This window comes from Somniosus microcephalus, chromosome 34 (assembly GCF_052327205.1).
Source record: "Somniosus microcephalus isolate GS21.2 chromosome 34, FLI_Smic_1.0, whole genome shotgun sequence".
NCBI classification, from domain to species: Eukaryota; Metazoa; Chordata; class Chondrichthyes; order Squaliformes; family Somniosidae; genus Somniosus; species Somniosus microcephalus.
In genome coordinates, this window is record NC_141020.1 from 15,240,364 (window position 1) to 15,266,680 (window position 26,317).

The 26,317-nt window shown below is 49.6% G+C and overlaps 1 protein-coding gene across 9 annotated transcripts in view; it reads right to left on the bottom strand.

The window, feature by feature from the left end:
• The window catches only part of LOC147096799 (metastasis-associated protein MTA1-like), a 171,738-nt gene that overhangs the window by 54,688 nt on the left and 90,733 nt on the right, over positions 1–26,317 (bottom strand). For 8 of the 9 annotated variants that reach the window (XM_085973429.1, XM_085973430.1, XM_085973428.1 and 5 more), the window contains 7 exons: positions 23,681–23,744; positions 21,163–21,280; positions 20,023–20,125; positions 18,738–18,837; positions 13,889–14,044; positions 12,513–12,701; positions 7,616–7,690 (listed from right to left, as the gene is read on the bottom strand). In XM_085973429.1, the coding sequence (XP_085829555.1) occupies positions 7,616–7,690; positions 12,513–12,701; positions 13,889–14,044; positions 18,738–18,837; positions 20,023–20,125; positions 21,163–21,280; positions 23,681–23,744 (805 nt within the window). The remainder of the gene's footprint in view (positions 1–7,615; positions 7,691–12,512; positions 12,702–13,888; positions 14,045–18,737; positions 18,838–20,022; positions 20,126–21,162; positions 21,281–23,680; positions 23,745–26,317) is intronic. The other variant, XM_085973431.1, reaches the window with a different exon arrangement.

The window sequence follows — 26,317 nt, forward strand, 5'->3', positions numbered from 1 at the left end:
TGATCACTACTGAACCCCAAACTCACTCCCTGATCACTACTGAACCCCAAACCCACTCCCTGATCACTACTGAACCGCAAACCCACTCCCTGATCACTACTGAACCCCAAACCCACTCCCTGATCACTACTGAACCCCAAACCCACTCCACGATCACTACTGAACCCCGGACCCACTCCCTGATCACTACTGAACCCCAAACCCACTCCCTGATCACAACTGAAGCCAAACCCACTCCATGATCACTAATGAATCCCAAACCCACTCCCGGATCACTACTGAACCCCAAACCCACTCCCTGATCACTACTGAACCCCAAACCCACTCCCTGATCACCAATGAATCCCAAAACCACTCCCTGATCACTACTGAACCCACTCGCTGCTCACTACTGAACCCCAAATCCACTCCCGGATCACTACTGAACCCCAAACCCACTCCCTGATCACTGCTGAACCCCAAACCCACTCCCTGATCACTACTGAACCCAAACCCACTCCCTGATCACCAATGAATCCCAAACCCAGTCCCGGATCACTACTGAACCCCAAACCCACTCCCTGATCACTACTGAACCCCAAACCCACTTCCTGACCACTACTGAACCTCAAACCCACTCCCTGATCACTACTGAACCTCTAAACCACTTCCTGATCACTACTGAACCCCAAACACACTCCCTGATCACTACTGAAATCCGAACCCACTCCCTGATCACTACTGAACCCCGAACACACTTCCTGATCACTACTGAATTCCGAACCCACTCCCCGATCACTACTGAACCCGAAACCCACTCCATGACCACTACTGAACCCCAAACCCACTCCCTGATCACTACTGAACCCTAAACACACTCCCTGATCACTACTGAACCTCAAACCCACTCCAATCACTACTGAACCCCAAACCCACTCCCCGATCACTACTGAACCCCAAAACCCACTCACTGATCACTACTGAACCCCAAACCCATTCCCTGATCACTACTGAACCCTAAACCCACTCCCTGATCACTACTGAACCCCAAATCCATTCCCTGATCACTGAACCCCAAAACCACTCCCTGATCACTACTGAACCCCACACCCACTCCCTGATCACTACTCAACCCCAAACTCACTCCCTGATCACTACTGACCCCCGAACACACACCCTGATCACTACTGAACCCCGAATCCACTCCCTGATCACTACTGAATCCCGAACCCACTCCCTGATCACTACTGACCCCCGAACCCACTCTCTGATCACTACTGAACCCAAACCCACTTCCTGATCACTACTGAACCCCAAACCCACTCCCTAATCATTACTGAACCCCAAACCCACTCCCAGATCACTACTGAACCCCTAACCGCCTCCCTGATCACTACTGAATCCCAGCCCCAGATCACTACTGAACCTCAAACCCACTCCCTGATCATTACTGAACCCCACTCCCTGATCACTACTGAACCCCAAACCCATTCACTGATCGCAACTGAACCCCAACCCCACTCCCTGATCACTACTGGGCCCCAAACCCACTCCCTGATCACTACTGAGCCCCAAACCCACTCCCTGATCACTACTGAGCCCCAAATCCACTCCCTGATCACTACTGAACCCACTCCCTGATCACTACTGAACCCACTACCTGATCACTACTGAACCCCAAAACCCACTCCCTGATCACGACTGAGCCCCAAATCCACTCCCTGATCACTACTGAACCCACTCCCTGATCACTACTGAACCCACTACCTGATCACTACTGAACCCCAAACCCACTCCGTGATCACTACTGAACCCCATACCCACTCCCTTGTCACTACTAAACTCCAAACGTAATGGTAACCATGAAACTATCGGATTGTCGTAAAAACCCATCTGGTTCACTGATGTCCTTTAGGGAAGGAAATCTGCTGTCCTTACCCGCTCTGGCCTATTTGAGACTCCAGACCCACAGCAATGTGGTTGACTCTTCACTGCCCTCTGAAATGTCCTAGCAAGTCACTCAGTTGTATCTAACCGCTACGAAACACAATAAGAATGAACCCGGACGGACCACCCGGCATCGACCTCGGCACTGGACACGGCGGCCGCACACCCAGCCCAGTCAACCCTGCAAAGTCCTCTGGGGACTTGAGCCAAAATTGGGAGAGCTGTCCCACAGACTAGTCAAGCAACAGCCTGACATAGTCATACTCACAGAATCATACCTTTCAGCGAATGTCCCAAACTCCTCCATCTCCATCCCTGGGTATGTCCTGTCTCACTGGCAGGACACACCCACCAGGGGTGGCGGCACAGTGGTATACAGTGGGGAAGGAGTGACCCTGGGAGTCCGTAACATTGACGCCGGACCCCATGAAGTCTCATGGCTTCAGGTCAAGCATGGGCAAGGAAACCTCCTGCTGATTACCACCTACCGCCCTCCCTCAGCTGATGAATCAGTACTCCTCCATGTTGAACACCACGTGGAAGAAGCACTGAGAGTAGCAAGGGCACAGAATGTACTCTGGGTGGACCATTCAACAACTAACAGGAGGAGGAGGCACCGTGAATATCCCCACCCTCAATGATGGTGGAGCCCAGCACGTGAGTGCAAAAGACAAGGCTGAAGCGTTTGCAACTATCTTCATCCAGAAGTGCCGAGTGGATGATCCATATCGGCCTCCTCCTGAGGTCCCCACCATCACAGAAACCAGTCTTCAGCCAATTCGATTCACTCCACGTGCTATCAAGAAACGGCTGAATGCACTGGATACAGCAAAGGCTATGGGCCCCGACAACATCCCAGCTATCGTGCTGAAGACTCGTGCTCTAGAACTAGCCAAGTTGTTCCAGTACAGCTACAACACTGGCATCTATCCGACAATGTGGAAAACTGCCCAGGTATGTCCTGTCTGCAAAAAGCAGGACAAATCCGACCCGGCCAATTACCGCCCCATCAGTCTACTCTCAATCATCAGCAAAGTGATGGAAGGTGTCATCGATAGTGCTATCAAGCGGCACTTACTCACCAATAACCTGCTCACTGATGCCCAGTTTGGGTTCCACCAGGACCACTCGGCTCCCGACCTCATTACAATCATGGACAAAGGAGCTGAATTCCAGAGGTGAGGTGAGAGGGACTTCCCTTGACATCAAAGCAGCATTTGACCGAGTGTGGCATCAAGGAGCTCTAGTAAAACTGAAGTCAATGGGAATCGGGGGGGGGAAACTCTCCAGTGGCTGGAGTCATACCTAGCACAAAGGAAGATGGTTGTGGTGATTGAAGATCAATCATCACAGCCCCAGGATATCGCTGCAGGAGTTCCTCAGGGCAGTGTCCTAGGCCAAACCATCTTTAGCTGCTTCATCAATGACCTTCCCTCCAACATAAGGTCAGAAATGGGGATGTTCGCTGATGACTGCACAGTGTTCAGTGCCATTCACAACTGCTCAGATAATGAAGCAGTCCATGCCCGCATGCAACAAGACCTGGACGACATTCAAGCTTGGGCTGATAAGTGGCAGGTAACATTTGTGCCACAGAAGTGCCAGGCAATGACCATCTCCAACAAGCGAGAGTCCAAACACCGCCCCTTGACATTCAATGGCATTACCATCGCCGAATCCCCCACCATCAACATCTTGGGGGGTCACCATTGACCAGAAACTTAACTGGACCAGCCACATAAATACTGTGGCAACAAGAGCAGGTCAGAGGCTGGGTATTCTGCGGTGAGTGTCTCACCTCCTGACTCCCCAAAGTCTTTCCACCATCTGCAAGGCACAAGTAAGGAGTGTGATGGAATACTCTCCACTTGCCTGGATGAGTGCAGCTCCAACAACACAAGAAGCTCGACACCATCCAGGAGCAGCCCGCTTGATTGGCACCCCATCCACCACCTTAAACATTCACTTCCTCCACCACCGGCGTACCGTGGCTGGAGTGTGTACCATCTACAAGATGCACTGCAGCAACTCGCCAAGGCTTCTTCGGCAGCACCTCCCAAACCCGTGGCCTCTACCACCTAGAAGGACAAGGGCAGCAGGCGCATGGGAACACCACCACCTCCAAGTTCCCCTCCAAGTCACACACCATCTTGACTTAAAAGTATATCGCAGATCCTTCATCGTCGCTGGGTCAAAATCCTGGAACTCCCTACCCAACAGCACTGTGGGAGTGCCTTCACCACATGGACTGCAGCGGTTCAAGAAGGCAGCTCACCTTCTCAAGGGCAACGAGGGCATGGTCAATAAATGCTGGCCTTGCCAGCGATGCCCAGGTCCCATAAACGAATAAAAAAAAAACTCCCTGATCACTACTGAACCCCAAACCCACTCCCTGATCACTATTGAACCCCAAACCCACTCCCTGATCACTACTGAACCCTAAACACACTCCCTGATCACTACTGAACCCCAAACCCACTCCCTGATCACTACTGAACCCAAAACCTACTCCCCGATCACTACTGAACCCCAAACCCACTCCATGATCACTACTGAACCCACTCCCTGATCACTACTGAACCCACTCCCTGATCACTACTGAACCGCAAACCCACTCCCTGATCACTACTGAACCCCAAACCCACTCCATGATCACTACTGAACCGCAAACCCACTCCCTGATCACTACTGAACCCCAAACCCACTCCACGATCACTACTGAACCCCAAACCCACTCCACGATCACTACTGAACCCCAAACCCACTCCACGATCACTACTGAACCCCAAACCCACTCCCTGGTCACTACCGAACCCTGAACTCACTCCCGATCACTACTGAACCCCGAACCCACTCCCTGATCACTACTGAACCCACCCCCTGATCACTACTGAACCCCAAACCCAATCCCTGATCACTATCAGTCCCTGATCACTACCAGTCCCACTCCCAGATCACTCCCAGTCCCTGATCATTACCAGTCCCACTCCCAGTCCCTGATCACGACTGAACCCTGAACCCAGACCCTGATCACTACTTGCTCGAAGCCCAACCTGTGGAGGGTGATTGAGGACTGGATTAGACTCAGGTGTGATGACTTCAGTGTTGAGCTCCCTTCTGACAGTCAATGTCTGGGCTCCCACAAAGAATGTCCACTGGGCTCAGGTACTGGAGGCCATTAGCACCCGTGCCACTGTACCCAGTAAGAGTCAGACCCTTAGGGGAGGGAAGAGAGAGAGAGGGAACATTGCAATAAAAAAAATAAGCAGCTTCCTTTTCAGAAGAGATACCAGCGAAATGAATGGACTGAGAATCCACACACAGCACAAGTGCACCCTTACACTGGTTGCAGAGGCTCATAAACGCAGGCTTTGACCGAAGGCCGAAAGTGTTCATATCGGTGTAACGGCAGCGACAGCGGGATCCCTCCCTCGAGTGAAAGGAGTGGGCCACCTCGCACTCATGATGCAGTCCCAATACTACCACACATACCAAACTCAGGATGGACATGGTCATCACTAGAACCTCGCAAAAGAACATCAGTGCGTGCAAAATGTGTGTGCTTGGAACTGTGAAAAGCACAAAGCAGTACAATTCCAGATTCTGTCTTTCCAAACTTGTGTTGCATCTGCAGAGTGACCTGTGTAAAAACAGGGTAAGGATCTGGAGGGAGAGGACTGTCAGAGTGACCTGTATAACAGCAGGGTAAGGCTCTAGAGGGAGGGGACTGTCAGAGTGACCTGTATAACAGCAGGGTAAGGATCTGGAGGGAGAGGATTGTCAGAGTGACCTGTATAACAGCAGGGTAAGGCTCTGGGGGAAGGGGACTGTCAGAGTGACCTGTATAACAGCAGTGTAAGGCTCTAGAGGGAGGGGACTGTCAGAGTGACCTGTGTAACAGCAGCGTAAGGCTCTGGAGGGAGAGGGCTGACAGAGTGACCTGTATAACAGCAGGGTAAGGCTCTAGAGGAAGGGGACTGTCAGAGTGACCTGTATAACAGCAGGGTAAGGCTCTAGAGGGAGGGGACTGTCAGAGTGACCTGTATAACAGCAGGGTAAGGATCTGGAGGGAGAGGATTGTCAGAGTGACCTGTATAACAGCAGGGTAAGGCTCTGGGGGAAGGGGACTGTCAGAGTGACCTGTATAACAGCAGTGTAAGGCTCTAGAGGGAGGGGACTGTCAGAGTGACCTGTGTAACAGCAGCGTAAGGCTCTGGAGGGAGAGGGCTGACAGAGTGACCTGTATAACAGCAGTGTAAGGCTCTAGAGGGAGGGGACTGTCAGAGTGGCCTGTATAACAGCAGGGTAAGGCTCTAGAGGAAGGGGACTGTCAGAGTGACCTGTATAACAGCAGGGTAAGGCTCTAGAGGGAGGGGACTGTCAGAGTGACCTGTATAACAGCAGGGTAAGGCTCTAGAGGGAGGGGACTGTCAGAGTGACCTGTATAACAGCAGGGTAAGGCTCTAGAGGGAGGGGACTGTCAGAGTGACCTGTATAACAGCAGGGTAAGGATCTGGAGGAAGGGGACTGTCAGAGTGACCTGTATAACAGCAGCGTAAGGCTCTAGAGGAAGGGGACTGTCAGAGTGACCTGTATAACAGCAGGGTAAGGCTCTGGGGGAAGGGGGCTGTCAGAGTGACCTGTGTAACAGCAGGGTAAGGCTCTAGAGGGAGGGGACTGTCAGAGTGACCTGTATAACAGCAGGGTAAGGCTCTGGAGGGAGAGGGCTGACAGAGTGACCTGTATAACAGCAGGGTAAGGCTCTGGAGGGAGAGGACTGTCAGAGTGACCTGTATAACAGCAGGGTAAGGCTCTAGAGGGAGGGGACTGTCAGAGTGACCTGTATAACAGCAGGGTAAGGATCTGGAGGGAGAGGATTGTCAGAGTGACCTGTATAACAGCAGGGTAAGGCTCTAGAGGGAGGGGACTGTCAGAGTGACCTGTATAACAGCAGGGTAAGGATCTGGAGGGAGAGGATTGTCAGAGTGACCTGTATAACAGCAGGGTAAGGCTCTGGGGGAAGGGGACTGTCAGAGTGACCTGTATAACAGCAGGGTAAGGCTCTAGAGGGAGAGGGCTGTCATTGGTAGTCGTAGCAATATGAGTTGATGAATTAATGTGGCGAGACTAGAAAAGCTGGAACTGTTCCCAGGAGCAGAGAGTTTAAGGGAAGATTTAATAGAGGCGTTCAAAATTATGCAGATGATCAGGAGAAACTGTTTCCGCTGGCAAGAGGGTCAGTAACGTGAGGACACAGTTTTAAGATAATTGGCAAAACAACCAGAAGGAGAGATGAGGAGAAATTTCTTTACGCACCGAGTTATGATCTGGAACGCACTGCCTGAAAGAGCGGTGGAAGCAGATTCAATAGTAATTTTCAAAAGGGAATTGGATAAATACTTGAAGGGGAAAAAAATTGCAGGGCTATGGGGAAAGAGCAGGCAAGCGGGACTAACTGGAGAGCTTTTGCAAAGAGGCTGAATGGCCTCCTTCTGTGCAGTATCATTCTATGAAGACCATCGCACCAGAATCGAATCATACAACATTGCTGTGTATTGGTTTGTTTACAAGTTTTGGTACCAATATGACAAGAAGGCCCAGCGACAACACTGAAGCAGCCACACACTGCCAGTTACTTTACCGTCAATGTTCCAACATCACAAAGCTAAACAGACGCAGAACTCTCTACCTGCTGTACGTATCTGTCGGTTGTTTTCCACATGTAATAGTATTCGATTATACTGGTTAGCGATTTCCATGGAAGCTGCAACAGGCAATGGGAAGGCAGTTAGTCCAGAATACAACACAATCCCATGCATCCAACACCAACATCCTCCCACCACCCACACAAAGATTCCCACACTACATGGCACAGTAAGAGCACCAAAGATAAGCGCAGGCTGTATAAATGGCCCTGGAGGCAGAGAACCATCTCGCCAGGTACTTCTGCACCTTGCCTCTGAAGACACAGCAGTGGCTGTGACTCTCTGTCACGGTCAGTATTTTGTTCAGCCTGCACAGGAGAGAGCTGAAGCTGCCTGCAGAGCAGAAGATCACACTGCTGTCTGTACAGACCTTCCCCAGCGACAGGTATGGTCTTTGGCCATAAGAGCGAAGTCATGACCAAACCCTCATAGAAAGTTACAGCACGGAAGGAGGCCATTTTGGCCCATCGTGTCCGCGCCCACCAGCAAAGAGCCATCCAGCCTAATCCCACTTCCCAGCTCTTGGTCCGTAGCCCTGCAGGTTACAGCATCCCAAGTGCACATCCAAGTACTTTTTAAATGTGGTTAAGGTTCCTGCCTCTACCACCCTTTCAGGCAGTGAATTCCAGACCCCCACAACCCTCTGGGTGAAGAAATTTCCCCTCAAATCCCCTCTAAACCTTCCACCAATTACTTTACATCTGTGCCCCCTGGTTTTTGACCCCTCTGCTAAGGGAAATAGGTCCTTTTTATCCACTTTATCTATGCCCCTCATAATTCTATACACCTCAATAAGGTCTCCCCTCAGCCTCCTCTGTTCCAAGGAAAGCCGACCCAACCTATCCAGTCTTTCCTCATAGCTAAGATTCTACTCCCAGCAACATCCTTGTAAATCTCCTCTGTACCCTCTCTAGTGCAATCACATCTTTCCTGTAATGTGGTGACCAGAACTACACGCAGTACTCTAGCTGAGGCCTAACTAGTGTTTTATACAGTTGAAGCATAACCCCCTGCTCTTGTATTCTATGCCACAGCTAATAAAGGCAAGCATTCCGTATGCCTTGTTAACCACCTTATCTACCTGGCCTGCTACCTTCAGGGATCTGTGGACATGCACTCCAAGGTCCCTTTGTTCCTCTACACTACTCAGTGTCCTACCATTTACAGGAAACTTTCGTTTATCCGGAGGTTAAATGTCCGGAAAGTTCTAGCTACCGGCAAAATTCAGGAGTCGGTTCAGATCATTTTTTTTCTTTTCGTTGCTTCTTTTCTCCAGTCCTGGCTCTGCAAGCATCTCTGTAGCTAAGCAACAGCTTCAGCTAGACGCTTGCAAGCTGCGCCGACTGTTTTGAAGCTGTTGCTAAGCAACAGGGTTTGTTGCTTCACACGGAGCTCTGAGCTCTGTATGTTTTAACATTAGCGCTCGTTTCTCCGGCAGTGTTGATCGACCGGCACCAGCTCGGTCCCGTCGGTGCCGGATAGCAGAAAGTTTCCTGTAATGTGTTTTCCCTTGCCTTGTTAGCCCTCCCCAAATGCATTACCTCACACTTCTCCGGATTGAATGCCATTAGCCACTGTTCTGCCCACCTGACCAATTTATTGATATCTTCCTGCAGTCTGCAGCTTCCTTCTTCAGTATCAACCACACAGCCGATTTTAGTATCCAAACAAGTGCCGCTCAGAAAATCAGGCCTAAGCAGGAGCTTTGAAGTTACGTTCTTGACTTTTGAGCAACTTTTATAAAGACAGAGACTTGCATTTCTATAGCGCCTTCCACATCCTCAGGACGTCCCAAAGGGCTTCACAGCCAATGAAGTACTTTTATGTCGACAAGCATGGCAGCCAATTGGTGCACAGTAAAGTCCACAAACAGCAAGATGATGAATGGCAGTGTTGGTGAAGCGACTGTTGACCAAGACACTGGGAGAACTCCCTGCTCATCTTCAAAAAATGCCATGGGGTCTGTTATAAATCTCAGCATTCATCAAGAAACTACTCAAGAAATAGCACTGGACGGCCAGCTGGTGGCGCCGTCCAAGGAGTATAAATACTCAGGTGTCGGCCCCAGCTTGCCAGGGACATTTTGTAAGACAAGGAACTAGTGAAGTACAACTAGACCTCCATGTTCTGAAACAAGTTGATTAAAGCCTTGCTTTATACTCAAACCAAGTGTGTCGTGAGTTTTATTACGTCAGAGTCCTTTACGCCCACTTCAACAGGCAGTAGAGGTCTCGGTTTAACATCTCATCCGAAAAGCGTTAGCTCCGACAGTGCGGCACTCCCTCAGTACTGCAGTGAAGTGTGCGCCTAGATTATGGGCTCAAGTCCTGGAGTAGGACTCTAACCCAGAACTTCTGACTCAAGAGGTGAGTGCACTACCGACTGAGTGGAGCTGCGAGCACGATTCCCGCACGTACGCCGGTGTCTCCACATTGCCGCAGCCCCGAACCCACCACACAGTATAAAACAAGAACACTTTGGAACACAGGCAGTATTACGTTTCAGAAATGGTTTTCCGAATGCAGCTACTTCTGCCCATACCTTTTGCAGTGCTGATTTTCTGCCATTAGAGGACACCGATGTGCACTGTAAATACAGCAGAGTGTCGCTGCAGGCATCAGACTATTGTGCACGTTATTTCGATTCTGCATCTTTCACCATTATAGGTGGCATTTATGCCGAGCTGTGGTGCATATCCAAAAACTTCCAATACAACGTTCTGTGCCAACTGCAAACTTCGATATTTGCCCCAAACCCAAGTGCAGATCTTTGATCGATTTATACGGCCCCAACACTGACCCCCGGGCGGTACCAGCAGTCACATCCCTGCAGTTTGCCTTTCACAAATCGGTACACAAACTGTTCCCAGGTCTCTCGGTGGGCATTAATTTCATCCTATTAAGGCTTCTAGGAGCTTACCTACTGTGTTCAATTTGTTTGATAATGCCCCTGTGAAGTGCATTGAGACGTTTTACTACATTAAGGGCGCACTATAAATGCAAGTTGTTATAGCAACGCAGTTTATCCCTTCCCCCTTTTTGAACAGAGCGATGGCATTGGCAGCTCGTTGGCCCTGTGGCACAAAATCAATTTCCAAGGATGCTTGAAAGATTATGGGCAGATCCTCGGACTTCCCTCAGTATATTAATATGTGGCCACCAGAGCACAGTCTCCCTCTACACTGTCCCATCAAACACTCCCGGGGCAGGTACAGCACAGGTTAGATACAGAGTAAAGCTCCCTCTACACTGTCCTATCAAACACTCCCAGGGCAGGTACAGCACAGGTTAGATACAGAGTAAAGCTCCCTCTACACTGTCCCATCAAACACTCCCAGGGCAGGTACAGCACGGGTTAGATACAGAGTAAAGCTCCCTCTACACTGTCCCATCAAACACTCCCAGGGCAGGTACAGCACGGGTTAGATACAGAGTAAAGCTCACTCTACACTGTCCCATCAAACACTCCCAGGGCAAGTACAGCACGGGTTAGATACAGAGTAAAGCTCCCTCTACACTGTCCCATCAAACACTCCCAGGGCAGGTACAGCACGGGTTAGATACAGAGTAAAGCTCCCTCTACACTGTCCCATCAAACACTCCCGGGGCAGGTACAGCACGGGGTTAGATACAGAGTAAAGCTCCCTCTACACTGTCCCATCAAACACTCCCAGGGCAGGTACAGCACGGGGTTAGATACAGAGTAAAGCTCCCACTACACTGTCCCATCAAACACTCCCAGGGCTGGTACAGCACAGGTTAGATACAGAGTAAAGCTCCCACTACACTGTCCCATCAAACACTCCCAGTGCAGGTACAGCACGGGTTAGATACAGAGTAAAGCTCCCACTACACTGTCCCATCAAACACTCCCAGTGCAGGTACAGCACGGGTTAGATACAGAGTAAAGCTCCCTCTACACTGTCCCATCAAACACTCCCAGGGCAGGTACAGCACGGGGTTAGATACAGAGTAAAGCTCCCTCTACACTGTCCCATCAAACACTCCCAGGGCAGGTACAGCACGGGGTTAGATACAGAGTAAAGCTCCCTCTACACTGTCCCATCAAACACTCCCAGGGCAGGTACAGCACGGGTTAGATACAGAGTAAAGCTCCCTCTACACTGTCCCATCAAACACTCCCAGGGCAGGTACAGCATGGGTTAGATACAGAGTAAAGCTCCCTCTACACTATCCCATCAAACACTCCCAGAGCAGGTACAGCACGGGTTAGATACAGAGTAAAGCTCCCTCTACACTGTCCCATCAAACACTCCCAGGGCAGGTACAGCACGGGTTAGATACAGAGTAAAGCTCCCTCTACACTGTCCCATCAAACACTCCCAGGGCAGGTGCAGCACAGGTTAGATACAGAGTAAAGCTCCCTCTACACTGTCCCATCAAACACTCCCAGGGCAGGTACAGCACGGGTTAGACACAGAGTAAAGCTCCCTCTACACTGTCCCATCAAACACTCCCAGTGCAGGTACAGCACGGGTTAGATACAAAGTATAGCTCCCTCTACACTGTCCCATCAAACACTCCCAGGGCAGGTACAGCACGGGTTAGATACAGAGTAAAGCTCCCTCTACACTGTCACATCAAACACTCCCAGGGCAGATACAGCATGGGTTAGATACAGAGTAAAGCTCCCTCTACACTGTCCCATCAAACACTCCCAGGGCAGGTACAGCACGGGTTAGATACAGAGTAAAGCTCCCTCTACACTGTCCCATCAAGGAGCGGAAGGCCAGTATTTAATCCAGTGCACCAGTCGTGAATTTAGAGCTACATGATCCAGGCAGATTTTGAGGGACCCAGTTAACCCCCTGTGGTGCCCCTCCCCCGAAAGCTACTGCTTACAACGTTTAGCTGTACTCACAAAATCTTGTCGAATGTCACTAAAATCCTTGCCATATTTTTCCAGAGCCTCCTCGAACAAGTTGGCTTCGGAGGCCGACCACTCCTCCATCTCATCCCGGCAGAGCACAGGCCCTCCCTGTGGCACCAGCGCTGAAATTGCCTTTGACACGTCATAGTGATTTTTATGTAATGTGTCCATCGAGTGAAACTGTAACAGAGGAGAGCTGGAGTCAATATCTGAGAACTCACACACACAGGACAAGCAGTGCACACTCTGGTACACTGTCTCACACACAGGACAAGCAGTGCACACTCTGGTACACCGTCCCACACACACAGGACAAGCAGTGCGCTCTCTGGTACACCGTCTCACACACACAGGACAAGCAGTGCGCACTCTGGTACACCGTCCCACACACACAGGACAAGCAGTGCACACTCTGGTACACCGTCCCACACACAGGACAAGCAGTGCGCACTCTGGTACACCGTCTCACACACAGGACAAGCAGTGCGCACTCTGGTACACCGTCTCACACACACAGGACAAGGAGTGCGCACTCTGGTACACCGTCCCACACACACAGGACAAGCAGTGCACACTCTGGTACACCGTCCCACACACAGGACAAGCAGTGCACACTCTGGTACACTGTCTCACACACAGGACAAGGAGTGCGCACTCTGGTACACCGTCCCACACACACAGGACAAGCAGTGCACACTCTGGTACACTGTCCCACACACAGGACAAGCAGTGCACACTCTGGTACACCGTCCCACACACACAGGACAAGCAGTGCGCTCTCTGGTACACCGTCTCACACACACAGGACAAGCAGTGCGCACTCTGGAACACCGTCTCACACACACAGGACAAGCAGTGCGCACTCTGGTACACCGTCCCACACACACAGGACAAGCAGTGCGCACTCTGGAACACCGTCCTTACACAGTACCAGCAATACGCTATCAGGCACACCATGCTGCATACAGGACCACACAGTTACTACAGTAACTGACGTTAAAAGCAGAGTGTGGTGAGAGTGAAGTTATTGGATAAACAAGACCCGAGAAACTGACCACGGGAACGAATGATGAGCCGTTCAGTGCCGACATTACAGCAGCATTTACACCGACACACGAGTCAGACTGACCCCTGGATTTTCAGGTTGTAAAACTCATCCGGGCTGGAGTACTGGATTGTGCTGAATATTACAGTGGCACTGAAAGGGGTCCAGCCCTCTCTCGTGTCGCCATTTACAAGAATGACCTATGTGTTGCGATTGAGTGGTGCTGGATCCCCAGTCTGTGGGCGCTTCGCTTGCCTCAGCCAGGTCAGCAGTAGAGACCCTATAATTCGCAGCAACAACACTGGGCTTAATTCCTGCTCACCAGCTGGTAACCCCTGTTGCAACGTGAATGTGCATAAGTCGGATGGCGACAGGATTGGGAACGGCTGAGATTATTTCCATGGTTGAATAGCCTCCATTGGCTCGCACGCAGGGAGGGCTGTGAGCATTCATGGTATTGAACGCCTAGAGTCAACACCTTCAGGAGAGGAGGGGAGAGAAATGGTTCAAAGTGCTGGAGACAGAGTACCCTTAAAAACACTGAAACACGCTCATCACATCCTCAGAAGAATTTGAACACTTGTGAAGTGTACTGTTGGTTGCAGGCAAACACGAAAAAGCCAATTTGTGCAAAGCAAGATCCCACAAACAGTAAATGAGATGAAGGAGCAGTTCCAGTTCTGGTGGTTGATAGAGAAATGCTGGTCAGGACATTGGGAGAACCAGCTGCTGATTTTTAAACCGTTACATCTACCTTTACCACCACACAAACAGGTATCCCATCTGAAAGATGACACCTCCGATATGCAGTACTGAGGGAGTGCTGCACGAAGAACATAAGAAATACGAGCAGGAGTAGGCCATGCAGCCCCGCGGGCCTGCTCCGTCATTCAATAAGATCATGGCTGATAGTCGACCTCGACTCCACTTTCCCGCCTGATCCCCATATCCCTCGATTCCCCTAGAGTCCAAAAATCTATGTATCTTCGCCTAGAATATGCACTGAAGTGTCAGCCTGGATTATGAGTGACTATAACATGATAGAATTTCACATTCAGTTTGAGGACGAGAAACTTGGGTCTGAAACTAGTGTCCTAAGCTTAAATAAAGGCAATTACAAAGCTATGAAGACATAGTTGGCTAAAGTGGACTGGGAAAATAGATTAAATGGTTAGACGGTAGATAAGCAGTGGCAGACATTTAAGGAGATATTTTATAACTCTTGACAAAGATATATTCCAGTGAGAAAGAAAGACTCTACGAGAAGGATAAACCATCCGTGGCGAACCAAGGAAGTTAAGGAAGGTATCAAGTTGAAAGAAAATCCATACAATGTTGTGAAGATTAGTGGTAGGCCAGACGATTGGGACATTTTTAGAAACCAGCAAAGGATGACAAAAAAAGTTATAGAGGGAGAAACTAGATTATGAAAGTAAACTAGCAAGAAATGTAAAAACAGACAGTAAGAGCTTCTACAAGTATATAAAAAGGAAGAGAGTAGCTAAAGTAAACATTGGTCCCTTAGAGGATGAGACTGGGGAATTAATAATGGGAAACCAAGGAAATGGCAGAGACTTTCAACAAATATTTTTGTATCTGTCTTCACGGTAGAAGACACTAAAAGCATCCCAATAATAGTAGATAATCAAGGAGGAACAACTTAAAACAATCACTGTCACTAGAGAAAACGTGCTGAGCAAACTAATGGGACCAACGGCTGGCAAGTCCCTTGGACCTGATGGCCTGCATCTTCGGGTCTTACAAGAGGTGGCTGCAGAGATAGTGGGTGCGTTGGTTGTAATCTACCAAAATTCCCTAGATTCTGGAAAGGTCCCAGCAGATTGGAAAACCGCAAATGTAACGCCCCTATTCAAGAAAGGAGGGAGGCAGAAAGCGGGAAACTATAGGCCAGTTAGCCTAACATCTGTCATTGGGAAAATGCTGGCATCCATTATTAAGGGAGTAGTAGCAGGACATTTAGGAAATCATAATACAATCAAGCAGAGTCAGCGTGGTTTTATGAAAGGGAGTTCGTGTTTGACAAATTTATTAGGTTCTTTATGAAGATGTAATGAGCAGGGTGGATCAAGGGGAACCAGTAGATGTAGTGTATTTGGATTTCCAAAAGGCATTTGATAAGGTGCCACATAAAAGCTCACAGTGTTGGGGGTAATATATTAGCATGGATAGAGGATCGGCTAACTAACAGAAAACAGAGAGTCGGGATAAATGGGTCATTTTCAGGTTCACAAACTGTAAGTAGTGGGGTGCCACAGGGATCAGTGCTGGGGCCTCAACTATTTACAATCTATATTAATGACTTGGATGAAGGGACCGAGTGTACTGTAGCCAAATTTGCTGAAGATACAAAGATAGGTGGGAAAGCAAGTCGTGAGGAGGACACACAGAGTCTGCAAAGGGATATCGATAGGTTAAGTGAGTGGGCAAAAATTTGGCAGATGGAGTATAATGTGGGAAAATGGGAAGTTATCCACTTTGGTAGGAAGAATAGAAAAGCAAAATATTATTTAAATGGAGAAAGACTACAGAATGCTGCGGTACAGAGCGATCTGGGTGTCTTTGTACATGAAATACAAAGTTAGCATGCAGGTGCAGCAAGTAATAAGGAAGGATACTGGAATGTTGGCCTTTATTGCAAGGGGGATGGAGTATAAAAGTAGGGAAGTCTTGCTACAACTGTTCAGGGCGTTGGTGAGACCACACCTGGAGTACTGTGTACAGTTTTGGTCACCTGATTTAAGGAAGGATATACTTGCATTGGAGGGTGTTCAGCGAAGGTTCACTCGGTTGATTCCCGAGATGAAAGGGTTGTTTTATGAGGAAAGGTTGAGCAGGTTGGGCGTATACTCATTGGAGTTTAGAAGAATGAGAGGTGATCTTATTGAAACGCATAAGATTCTGAAGGGGCTTGACAGGGTCGATGTTGAGAGGATGTTTCCCCTCGTGGGGGAATCTAGAAACAGGGGGCATAGTTTCAGGATAAGGGGTCGTCTATTTAAGACAGAGACGAGAAGGAATTTCTTCTCAGAAGGTCGTGAATCTTTGGAATTCTCTACCCAGAGAGCTGTGGAGGCGGAGTCAGTGAATATATTCAAGGCGGAGATAGACAAATATTTAAGCTACAGGGGAGTCAAGGGTTATGAGGAACAGGCAGGAAAGTGGAGTTGAGGCCAAGATCAGATCAGCCATGATCTTATTGAATGGCGGAGCAGGCTCGAGGGGACGAATGGCCGACTCCTGCTCCTGTTTCTTATGCCCTTATGTTCTTCTTATGTGCTCAAGTCTTGAACTTACAACCTTCTGACTCAGATGGGAGAGCGCTACCACTGAGCCAAGCTGACAACTAATATTTAGCAATAAACATTCGTTAGGGGCTGACTAGGACTGGGGTACAGATTTCATGTGCGCGGACTCTGACTGGGGTACAGATTTCACGAGCGCTGACTCTGACTGGGGTACAAATTTCACGAGCGCTGACTCTGACTGGGGTACAAATTTCACAAGCGCTGACTCTCACTGGGGTACAGATTTCACGAGCGCTGACTCTCACTGGGGTACAGATTTCACGAGCGCTGACTCTCACTGGGGTACAGATTTCACGAGCGCTGACTCTCACTGGGGTACAGATTTCACGAGCGCTGACTCTCACTGGGGTACAGATTTCACGAGCGCTGACTCTCACTGGGGTACAGATTTCACGAGCGCTGACTCTCACTGGGGTACAGATTTCACGAGCGCTGACCCTCACTGGGGTACAGATTTCACAAGCGCTGACTCTCGCTGGGGTACAGATTTCACGAGCGCTGACTCTCACTGGGGTACAGATTTCACAAGCGCTGACTCTCACTGGGGTACAGATTTCACGAGCGCTGACTCTCACTGGGGTACAGATTTCACGAGCGCTGACTCTCACTGGGGTACAGATTTCACGAGCGCTGACTCTCACTGGGGTACAGATTTCACGAGGGCTGACTCTCACTGGGGTACAGATTTCACGAGCGCTGACTCTCACTGGGGTACAGATTTCACGAGCGCTGACTCTCATTGGGGTACAGAATTCACAGGCGTTGTTGGTTAAGTGACCGTTCTTCAGCTGTGAGTCAAATCACTATATTGGCCACCCTGTTCCATCATGGCCAGCCCCAAATCTGTCCTCACCCAACGTATTCACACGTGCTTACCAGCAAAAGGGGGGGTGGGGAAAGAGATCCAATCAGACTGCAGGAACCCTGGCTGGCTTTCTACCCTCCCCAGCCCAGGGACACCAAGAACAACTGCTGCACTGCCCGAAATCAGCGACCCCCCGCACAGACTAGGTACTTGGGACTTCTGGCCTGTATGAATTGGTACATTAGGCTTGGCATTTACCAAGTAGACTACCAGGGAAGCGCGTTAACTCAACCACCGGCACCAAACCTTCATTTAAATATTGTCGATAGCCATCCTAGTATTTACATACTGTGCCAATTGAAAGTTTCAAGATCGAGATCGATTGATTTTTGTTGGGTAAAGGTATCAAGGGATATGGAACAAAGACGGGTAAATCTGAGGTACAGATCAGCCATGATCTCACTGAATGGCAGAACAGGCTCGAGGGGCTGAATGGCCTCCTCCTGTCCTATATGTTGAAAGACTAAGAGGATGTTAATACAAGCACAATTTAAATTTGAGAAGTCACACAACACCAGGTTATAATCCAACAGCTTTATTTGAAATCACAAGCTTTCGGAGCGCTGCTCCTTCGTCAGGTGACGTGGAGAGATGCATATAGGCACAGCATATATAGTCAGAGAACACTGCCAGATGATTACAGTATTCTCTGACTATATATGCTGTGCCTATATGCATCTCTTCACTTCACCTGACGAAGGAGCAGCGCTGCGAAAGCTTGTGATTTCAAATAAAGCTGTTGGACTATAACCTGGTGTTGTGTGACTTCTCACATTTGTCTACCCCAGTCCAACACCGGCATCTCCACATCACAATTTAAATTGTAATTGTTAGAGCAGGCATCGCAGAAAATATTCATCGCTTTCTAAGACGGCCATATGTTTCACTCTTGCACTCTCAGACATGTCAACTTTATAAATTAACATTACAAGTGCAGCTGGAATGTATTGGCCGTCTGTAAAAAATGTCTCCACCCTTACCAGTGTGATATCTCTAGAGGCGGCAGCGGCACTCATGTGTAGACTTGGTTGTCGTATGGAGCTACTGCAGTCTAAGGCCCGAGCAAATGTACCGACAGATCTGTAAGAGACAGGAATAAACCATCACAAACGGGGAGTAACCCAACTGAAAGGAGCCATTTGATTTATCCCTTAAAAGGGACACGGTTCCACCTGAGCAGATTAACAGCGTGCGCGGTACATGAAACAGATCATTCGACTGACCATGCCGCGGGACAGCTGCTAGACTCTGAACGTTTCTGTTTAAACAAACAATGAAGCTGTCTCCTTTACACAGAGGGTTGCAATGGCATGTCATGCTTTGCCACGGTGTGCGCTTGAGGGAGAGACAATTGCATTTGTGGTGGTCTCGGTAAATTAAGGGTTGTAAACAGAGACGCTTGTAATAGACAAGCTCAGGGTCTGTGCTGGCTGCCCAACAGGAGCAGTGCTGGGCTGAGTGCGCTGCCCAACAGGAGCAGTGCTGGGCTGAGCGCGCTGCCCAACAGGAGCAGTGCTGGGCTGTGCGCGCTGCCCAACAGGAGCAGTGCTGGGCTGTGCGCGCTGCCCAACAGGAGCAGTGCTGGGCTGAGCGTGCTGCCCAACAGGAGCAGTGCTGGGCTGAGTGCGCTGCCCAACAGGAGCAGTGCTGGGCTGAGTGCGCTGCCCAACAGGAGCAGTGCTGGGCTGTGCGTGCTGCCCAACAGGAGCAGTGCTGGGCTGTGCGCGCTGCCCAACAGGAGCAGTGCTGGGCTGAGCGTGCTGCCCAACAGGAGCAGTGCTGGGCTGTGCGCGCTGCCCAACAGGAGCAGTGCTGGGCTGAGCGTGCTGCCCAACAGGAGCAGTGCTGGGCTGAGCGTGCTGCAGGACCACTGCCCAAAGTTTCAAAGGTGACAATCCCCTGGCAAATACTTGACCCGTTCCCTCATACTGCAGCCAGAAGGATGTGCCGAGAAGACCGGGGTGGATCTGGGGGATCTCACACTGGCTTCCGAATGGCAATCGATAGAGAAGACTACAGATAAATTGGCAACATGTTAAAACTTTGTAGCTTGAGCCGACAGTGGCCCACCCCCAACCACCCCAGACGGAGCAGAATGGGCACAGACTCTCGCTTCATTTATACCAATGGCCCTGCCCCCAGGGGTCAGCCCGTCACTGCAATGCAGCGGGACGGGACCAATAGGATTTACAGGGACCCTGCCTCGAACCATCAACATTACACAAGTGAGAGCAAAAGGTGGGTGCCCGCAGTCTTTGAGCTCACCGTGCAAGGACCAAAAACTGGTCTATCTGCCTGTCAGTGAGCGGGCTGTCCGGGTCCCAGATCTTTACTTCAAGTTTTAACTGGTCTCTTTCATCCTCTTCATCTGAGGAAAGAAACAGAAAAAAAGCCGTTCGTGAACACAGGAAAGTACAGGACCGGAACAGACTGGGCAGCGAATCTGACAAACGTCTGTGCCTATTACAGAAGATGGAGTTTGTTTTAAAATGGTTTCAGGTTATTGAGGTAGGAGCCAGGGCGGCTCTGAATAGAATGACGCAACTTTGCAGCGCAGATTCACCAGAAAGATTGCCAGGGCTTAGAGGGTTAAGTTGAGGACAGGTTACATAAACCTGTCTATAGAAGATTGAGAGGTGATCTGATCGTGGTGTTGAAAATGCTGAAAGGATTTGATAGGGTCGATACAGAGAAACTATTTGAGAGCAACAAGGGACATCATCTTTCAAATTAGACCTGAACCATTTAGGAGGAAAATAAGGAATCGTTTTTTCACATAAAGGGTAGTAACAATCTGGAACTCTCTCCCCCAAAATCTGTGGATGCTGGGAACAATTGGAGCTTTCAAGATGGAGATCGATAGATTTTTGTTGGATAAGAGTTTGAAGAGATTATGGGCTAAGATGGGGAAATGGAGTGGAGATACAGATCAGCCATGAGCTAACTGAATGGAAGAACAGGCTCGAGGGGTTGAATGACCTACTCCTGTTCCTAGGTTCCTAACTTGGCTATTTCGTTGAAACGTTCAAAAGCCTAGGAGTTAAAAGGTTGCTGAACCAGTGCCGAGCATCAGCTGGTCTACCCCATCAATCCAACAGGACCTTAGAGAAACGGCTCGAAATGTCTGTTTCCTCTCCTCACACGCTAACATTAACAGGTATGGGGAGTGAGTGGGAGGGTGTGATCAGACCAGGCAGCGCACACGGATAAAGACTCCAGCTGAATGGCCGGTTTCTGCGCTGCACCGTCCATACTGCGCACTTCCTTATCTCCCACCTCCCCCCACAGGGTTGTAACGCCCTGGGAGAGGCTAAAAAAAAAATCAAAAATAAATGAAAGTATCTTTAAACCTCCAAATGCTCCACTCTCAGAATAAATCAAAGCATTACTGTGTACATTACCCACCTTCTTTTAGTAAATCCGGAATATCCGCTTGGTACCTGGGACCTACGCGGATCTCTCCTTTATCCGCTAAAAGAGTCTTTTGCTGTGGATCATAAACTAGGCAATAAAAAAAGGAATCCTGAAAGAAAACAGAATGGAGAAAAGGTCACTTCAGAGTGCTAGCCCAACACAATGAGCCCTTCCTCTCCAGAGTGAGGGAATTCCGGAGCCCCGGGACACTTCCCCTCCAGATTGAGGGAATTCCAGAGCCCATGGACCCTTCCCCTCCAGAGTGAGGGAATTCCGGAGCCCCTGACCCTTCCCCTCCAGAGTGAGGGAATTCCGGAGCCCCTGACCCTTCCCCTCCAGTGTGAGGGAATTCCAGATCCCCGGACCCTTCCTCTCCAGAGTGAGGGAATTCCAGATCCCCGGACTCTTCCCCTCCAGAGTAAGGGAATTCCAGATCCCCGGATTCTTCCCCTCCAGAGTGAGGGAATTCCAGAGCCCCGGACTCCTCCTCTCCAGAGTGAGGGAATTCCAGAGCCCCTGGACCCTTCCTCTCCAGAGTGAGGGAATTCCGGAGCCCCGGACCCTTCCTCTCCAGAGTGAGGGAATTCCGGAGCCCCGGACTCCTCCTCTCCAGAGTGAGGGAATTCCAGATCCCCCGGACCCTTCCTCTCCAGAGTGAGGGAATTCCAGATCCCCCGGACCCTTCCTCTCCAGAGTGAGGGAATTCCAGATCCCCCGGACCCTTCCCCTCCAGAGTGAGGGAATTCCAGATCCCCGGACCCTTCCTCTCCAGAGTGAGGGAATTCCAGATCCCCGGACTCTTCCCCTCCAGAGTGAGGGAATTCCAGATCCCTGGACCCTTCCCCTCCAGAGTGAGGGAATTCCGGAGCCCCGGAGCCCCGGACCCCTCCTCTCCAGAGTGAGGGAATTCCTGATCCCCGGACCCTTCCTCTCCAGAGTGAGGGAATTCCAGATCCCTGGACCCTTCCCCTCCAGAGTGGGGGAATTCCGGAGCCCCGGACTCCTCCTCTCCAGAGTGAGGGAATTCCAGAGCCCCTGGACCCTTCCTCTCCAGAGTGAGGGACTTCCAGAGCCCCGGACCCTTCCTCTCCAGAGTGAGGGAATTCCGGAGCCCCTGGACCCTTCCTCTCTAGAGTGAGGGAATTCCGGAGCCCCGGACTCCTCCTCTCCAGAGGGAATTCCGGATCCCCCGGACCCTTCCTCTCCAGAGTGAGGGAATTCCTGATCCCCCAGACCCTTCCCCTCCAGAGTGAGGGAATTCCAGATCCCCCGGACCTTCCCCTCCAGAGTGAGGGAATTCCAGATCCCCCGGACCCTTCCCCTCCAGAGTGAGGGAATTCCAGATCCGCGGACCCCTCCTCTCCAGAGTGAGGGAATTCCAGATCCCCAGACCCTTCCTCTCCAGAGTGAGGGAATTCCAGATCCCCGGACTCTTCCTCTCCAGAATGAGGGAATTACGGAGCCCCCAACTCTTTCCCCACCATCTGAAGAAATTCCGACTCAAATTCAACCAAAACCTCCCAAACAGGCCAGACAAGTCTCTATTAAACTACTCCAGTCTCATTATCCCTAACCATTTCCCAAAATCTTGATTATTATCTCTACTGAGAGTTGGGTCTGTGCAGGGAGATACTATGTGATGCAGCCTGTCTCAGTCTCCTTCACCTTTAGAAAGAAACTGAAGTGTAACTTAGAAAAGGAAATATAACTAGAAGCAGTATTGATTTATATACACACAGCATACAGAACCACTGAGAGACAGTAAATATTCAAACATTATTGCTGACTATCTTTACAATATTGATTTCTCCATCGCTTCCCCCCACCTTCTCCTAGAAATTCAAAACAAACGATTCTGGGAATTTAATACAAGAAACTGAACTCTATCTACAAGGCAAGGCCATTCAGTAGCACCCTCCCACCACACACACATAGCGACACATGAAACTTCTCCACCAGAGTGAGCAGACTCTGGATTGGCAAGTTAGCTCTAACCCCCTGGGGAATAGCATATGGTGACGGCAATGTAGGGTTGGGCTGAAGCCAGTACTATCTGCACGCTGGCCTCAAGTCACCGTGCAGCAATATCTCTATCAGAAGTCCTGCATATAGCATGCACTTCCTGTAGGTGTCGCACTTCTTTTCTGGAACACATTCCCCTATTATGCATTGTTAACAACACCTAATTATAAAACATCACATCCTCTAACTGATCATTATCACAGGATATTTGCAATACACACACACTGCCACTCCTCCCCAGCGCCCACGCTCGTTCCCGCTCCTCCCCGGCACCCGCGCTCGCTCCTCACCCACGCCCGCCCGCTCGCTCCTCACCGGTGCCCGTCCTCACCGGTGCCCGTCCTCTCTCTCCCCGGCGCCCGTCCTCTCTCTCCCCGGCGCCCGCGTCACACTCGCGGTGCCCACAATACTCGGCATATATCGGAGAATGCAGATCACCGCTTCCTGGGCAGACATATTGTACTTTCTCAAACGGAAGAAATCTCACCTCTTTCTCCAGATATGAAAAGACTGCTTCAGTTTCATTTAGCAGAGTGACACTGCATTTACCTCTGTATGGAGACAAAAAGGAGAGAGCTTGTTATATTTAAAGAGACTTAAAAGACAGTACGTATGTGTGTGTCCAAGCTTGATACCACTTCCCATCGATGTCTGTCTGAATGCAGGAAACCCTGCTGCTTCTGATGGGGGCTCCAAGTAAAGCTGAACCTCAATTGAGAGGATTCATATCTGGGAATTGGTTGATGCAAAGTATATCTGAGTGATGCAGACATAAAAATTGTTCAATACAATACAAATATACTTCACTGACATTTGGTATAGCATAAAAAGTTAAGCAGGCTGGACACAGGATAATGGGGGGGGGGGGGGGGGGGAGGTGCGGGGAGCGATATAAAGGCCACAGATTTGCAGTCTTGGATGGAACCACAAATACAATCCCCCCCCCCCATTACACCAGTACCAATGTTGCAATCCCGTGTAATGAAGGTACAGTTTGATGTATTTATAGTCACTATAAAACGCTGCACCTGGTTACACAGCACACTAAAACTTTCCCAAATCACCACAGCTGAAACTTTCATCTGTAGAGTAGCAAAGTCAACCTGTGGGAGAAGAGATGATAGTTTGTATAAACTAGCACGTCGGAGAAAATCAGCACTCCGCCAACACTGGAGAATCGAATTCTGTCTCAGGCGGTAGTGCTGGGTTCTATCCAGAAGAGGGTACTGAGTGAGCCTGAAATCTAGCGAGGCCCCGGTGCTTTCTGTGGGTTACTGCTGTGCACATATATTTGTGTGCAGGGATCGAAATTGAACCTAAATGAAGAGGTTGCAGGCGGATTTATATACAGCGGGGGATCTGAGCTTGCGAGTAACCGATCTCATTCACTGTGGATATGTGCAGTGTTACACATTGGGTTTTGGTAAACTCCAGGTATGTTCAGAATTTACTACAGAACAATTCCAAACTTTTTACAAGATGTAGAAAATCGAACAACCTACTGATTTAGTCTGTTTTACAACCTTTGTGCAAGTTCTTGTGTCATCTACAAACTTGTGAACATTAATACAGGAAACTTTGTGATATCCGGCACCGACGGGACCGAGCTGTTGCCGTCCCATCAAAACTGCCGGACAAACCAGCGCTAATGTTAAAACATACGGAGCTTTTGAGCTCCGTATCTAGCAACAAACCCTGTTGCTTGGCAACAGCTTCTAAACAGTCGGCCGTAGCTTGCAAGCGTCTCTGTAGCTAAGCAACAGCTTTAGCTAGACCTTGCAGAGCCTGACTGGTGAAAAAAAAAGCAACAAAAAGAAAAAAAACTTACTGAACCGACTCCTGAATTTTGCCGGTGGATCGAGCATTCCGGACAGTTAACCTCCGGATAAACCAAAGTTTCCTGTATCCTCATTCAGATCATTAATGAACATGAACAGCAATGGTCTCAACGAGGGGCCCCGCTGGATATGACCTGCGGGTCACAGTCGATAAATCAGTAAAGGTGCACAAGCAATGCGACAAGACTATTCCAACAGCAGGCAGGCGTTTAGGCTGTATTGCCAATGGCCCAGAACTTCAGGTCTCCACGGGTGAGTACGCACGGGGTACTCACCCGCAGGCCCGATGGAAGTGCCGGTTTCCTGCATGCACTGCGCGTGCGCGGGAAACCGGCACTTCCGTTCCTCTGAACGAAGAGGTTCAGAGGTCGAATGCGTGCGCGAGGGAGGCTGCGTGTGCACATCGAACTTCGTTTTTTTTTTTTTTAAAAACAGGTTTTCCCGGGAACGTAAGCCTGCAGAATTTAGAAATGTAAAAAGCAGGCGTAAGGCCTGCTTTTTACAAGGTAAGTGGTGAATTAATTAAAATTAAAACATTTTTTCCACAAGTTTATTTTTAAATACTTTAAAGCAAGGTCAGTTTATTTTTAGCCCCGTTAGAAAATAAAATTATTTTTTTCAAAAATTTAAATTATTTAAAATAGTTATTTCATGTAATTTATAGTTTATTTAAAAAATGTGATATTTTTTAATTTATTTGAAGATTTAGTGCTATTTTGGAGCCGTAGTATTTATAAGTCTTGACAGCACTTCCTGTCAGACTTATGAATGGAGTATTCCCTGCTCCGATTGGCTGCCCATGGCCCACGTGATCCCAGGGGACGCATCGAACTAACTGCGCCCCTGGGATATGCAAGCACTGCGCACCGGCAGTTGGAGCAGGCCCAGGATCGCAATTCCACAGGGGCCCACAGCTCAACGGCCGGCGCGCAAGGTAAGTGCAGATCGGGGGCTTGCACCCGCGGGAAGCCCCCGACCCGAATTTCTGGGCCAATATCATATAAAGCTAGAAATACTACACTTAGGCTGTACAAGGCTTTGGTTCCTTCACACTTGGGAATAGCGTGTACAGTTTTGGTCCCCACACACGATCATTGAGGCCCTGGAGAAGGTACAGCGGACGGTAACAAAATGACATCCAGCACGATTGAGCATTGGGATTAGATTAGGCACAGTTGTATAGGTTACTGTCCAATTGAGCAGGAGAGTTCTCAGTGCCCCAGACAACATTTATCCCGCAACCAAAAACAGGATGGCCCAGAACTTCAGGTCTCCACGGGTGAGTA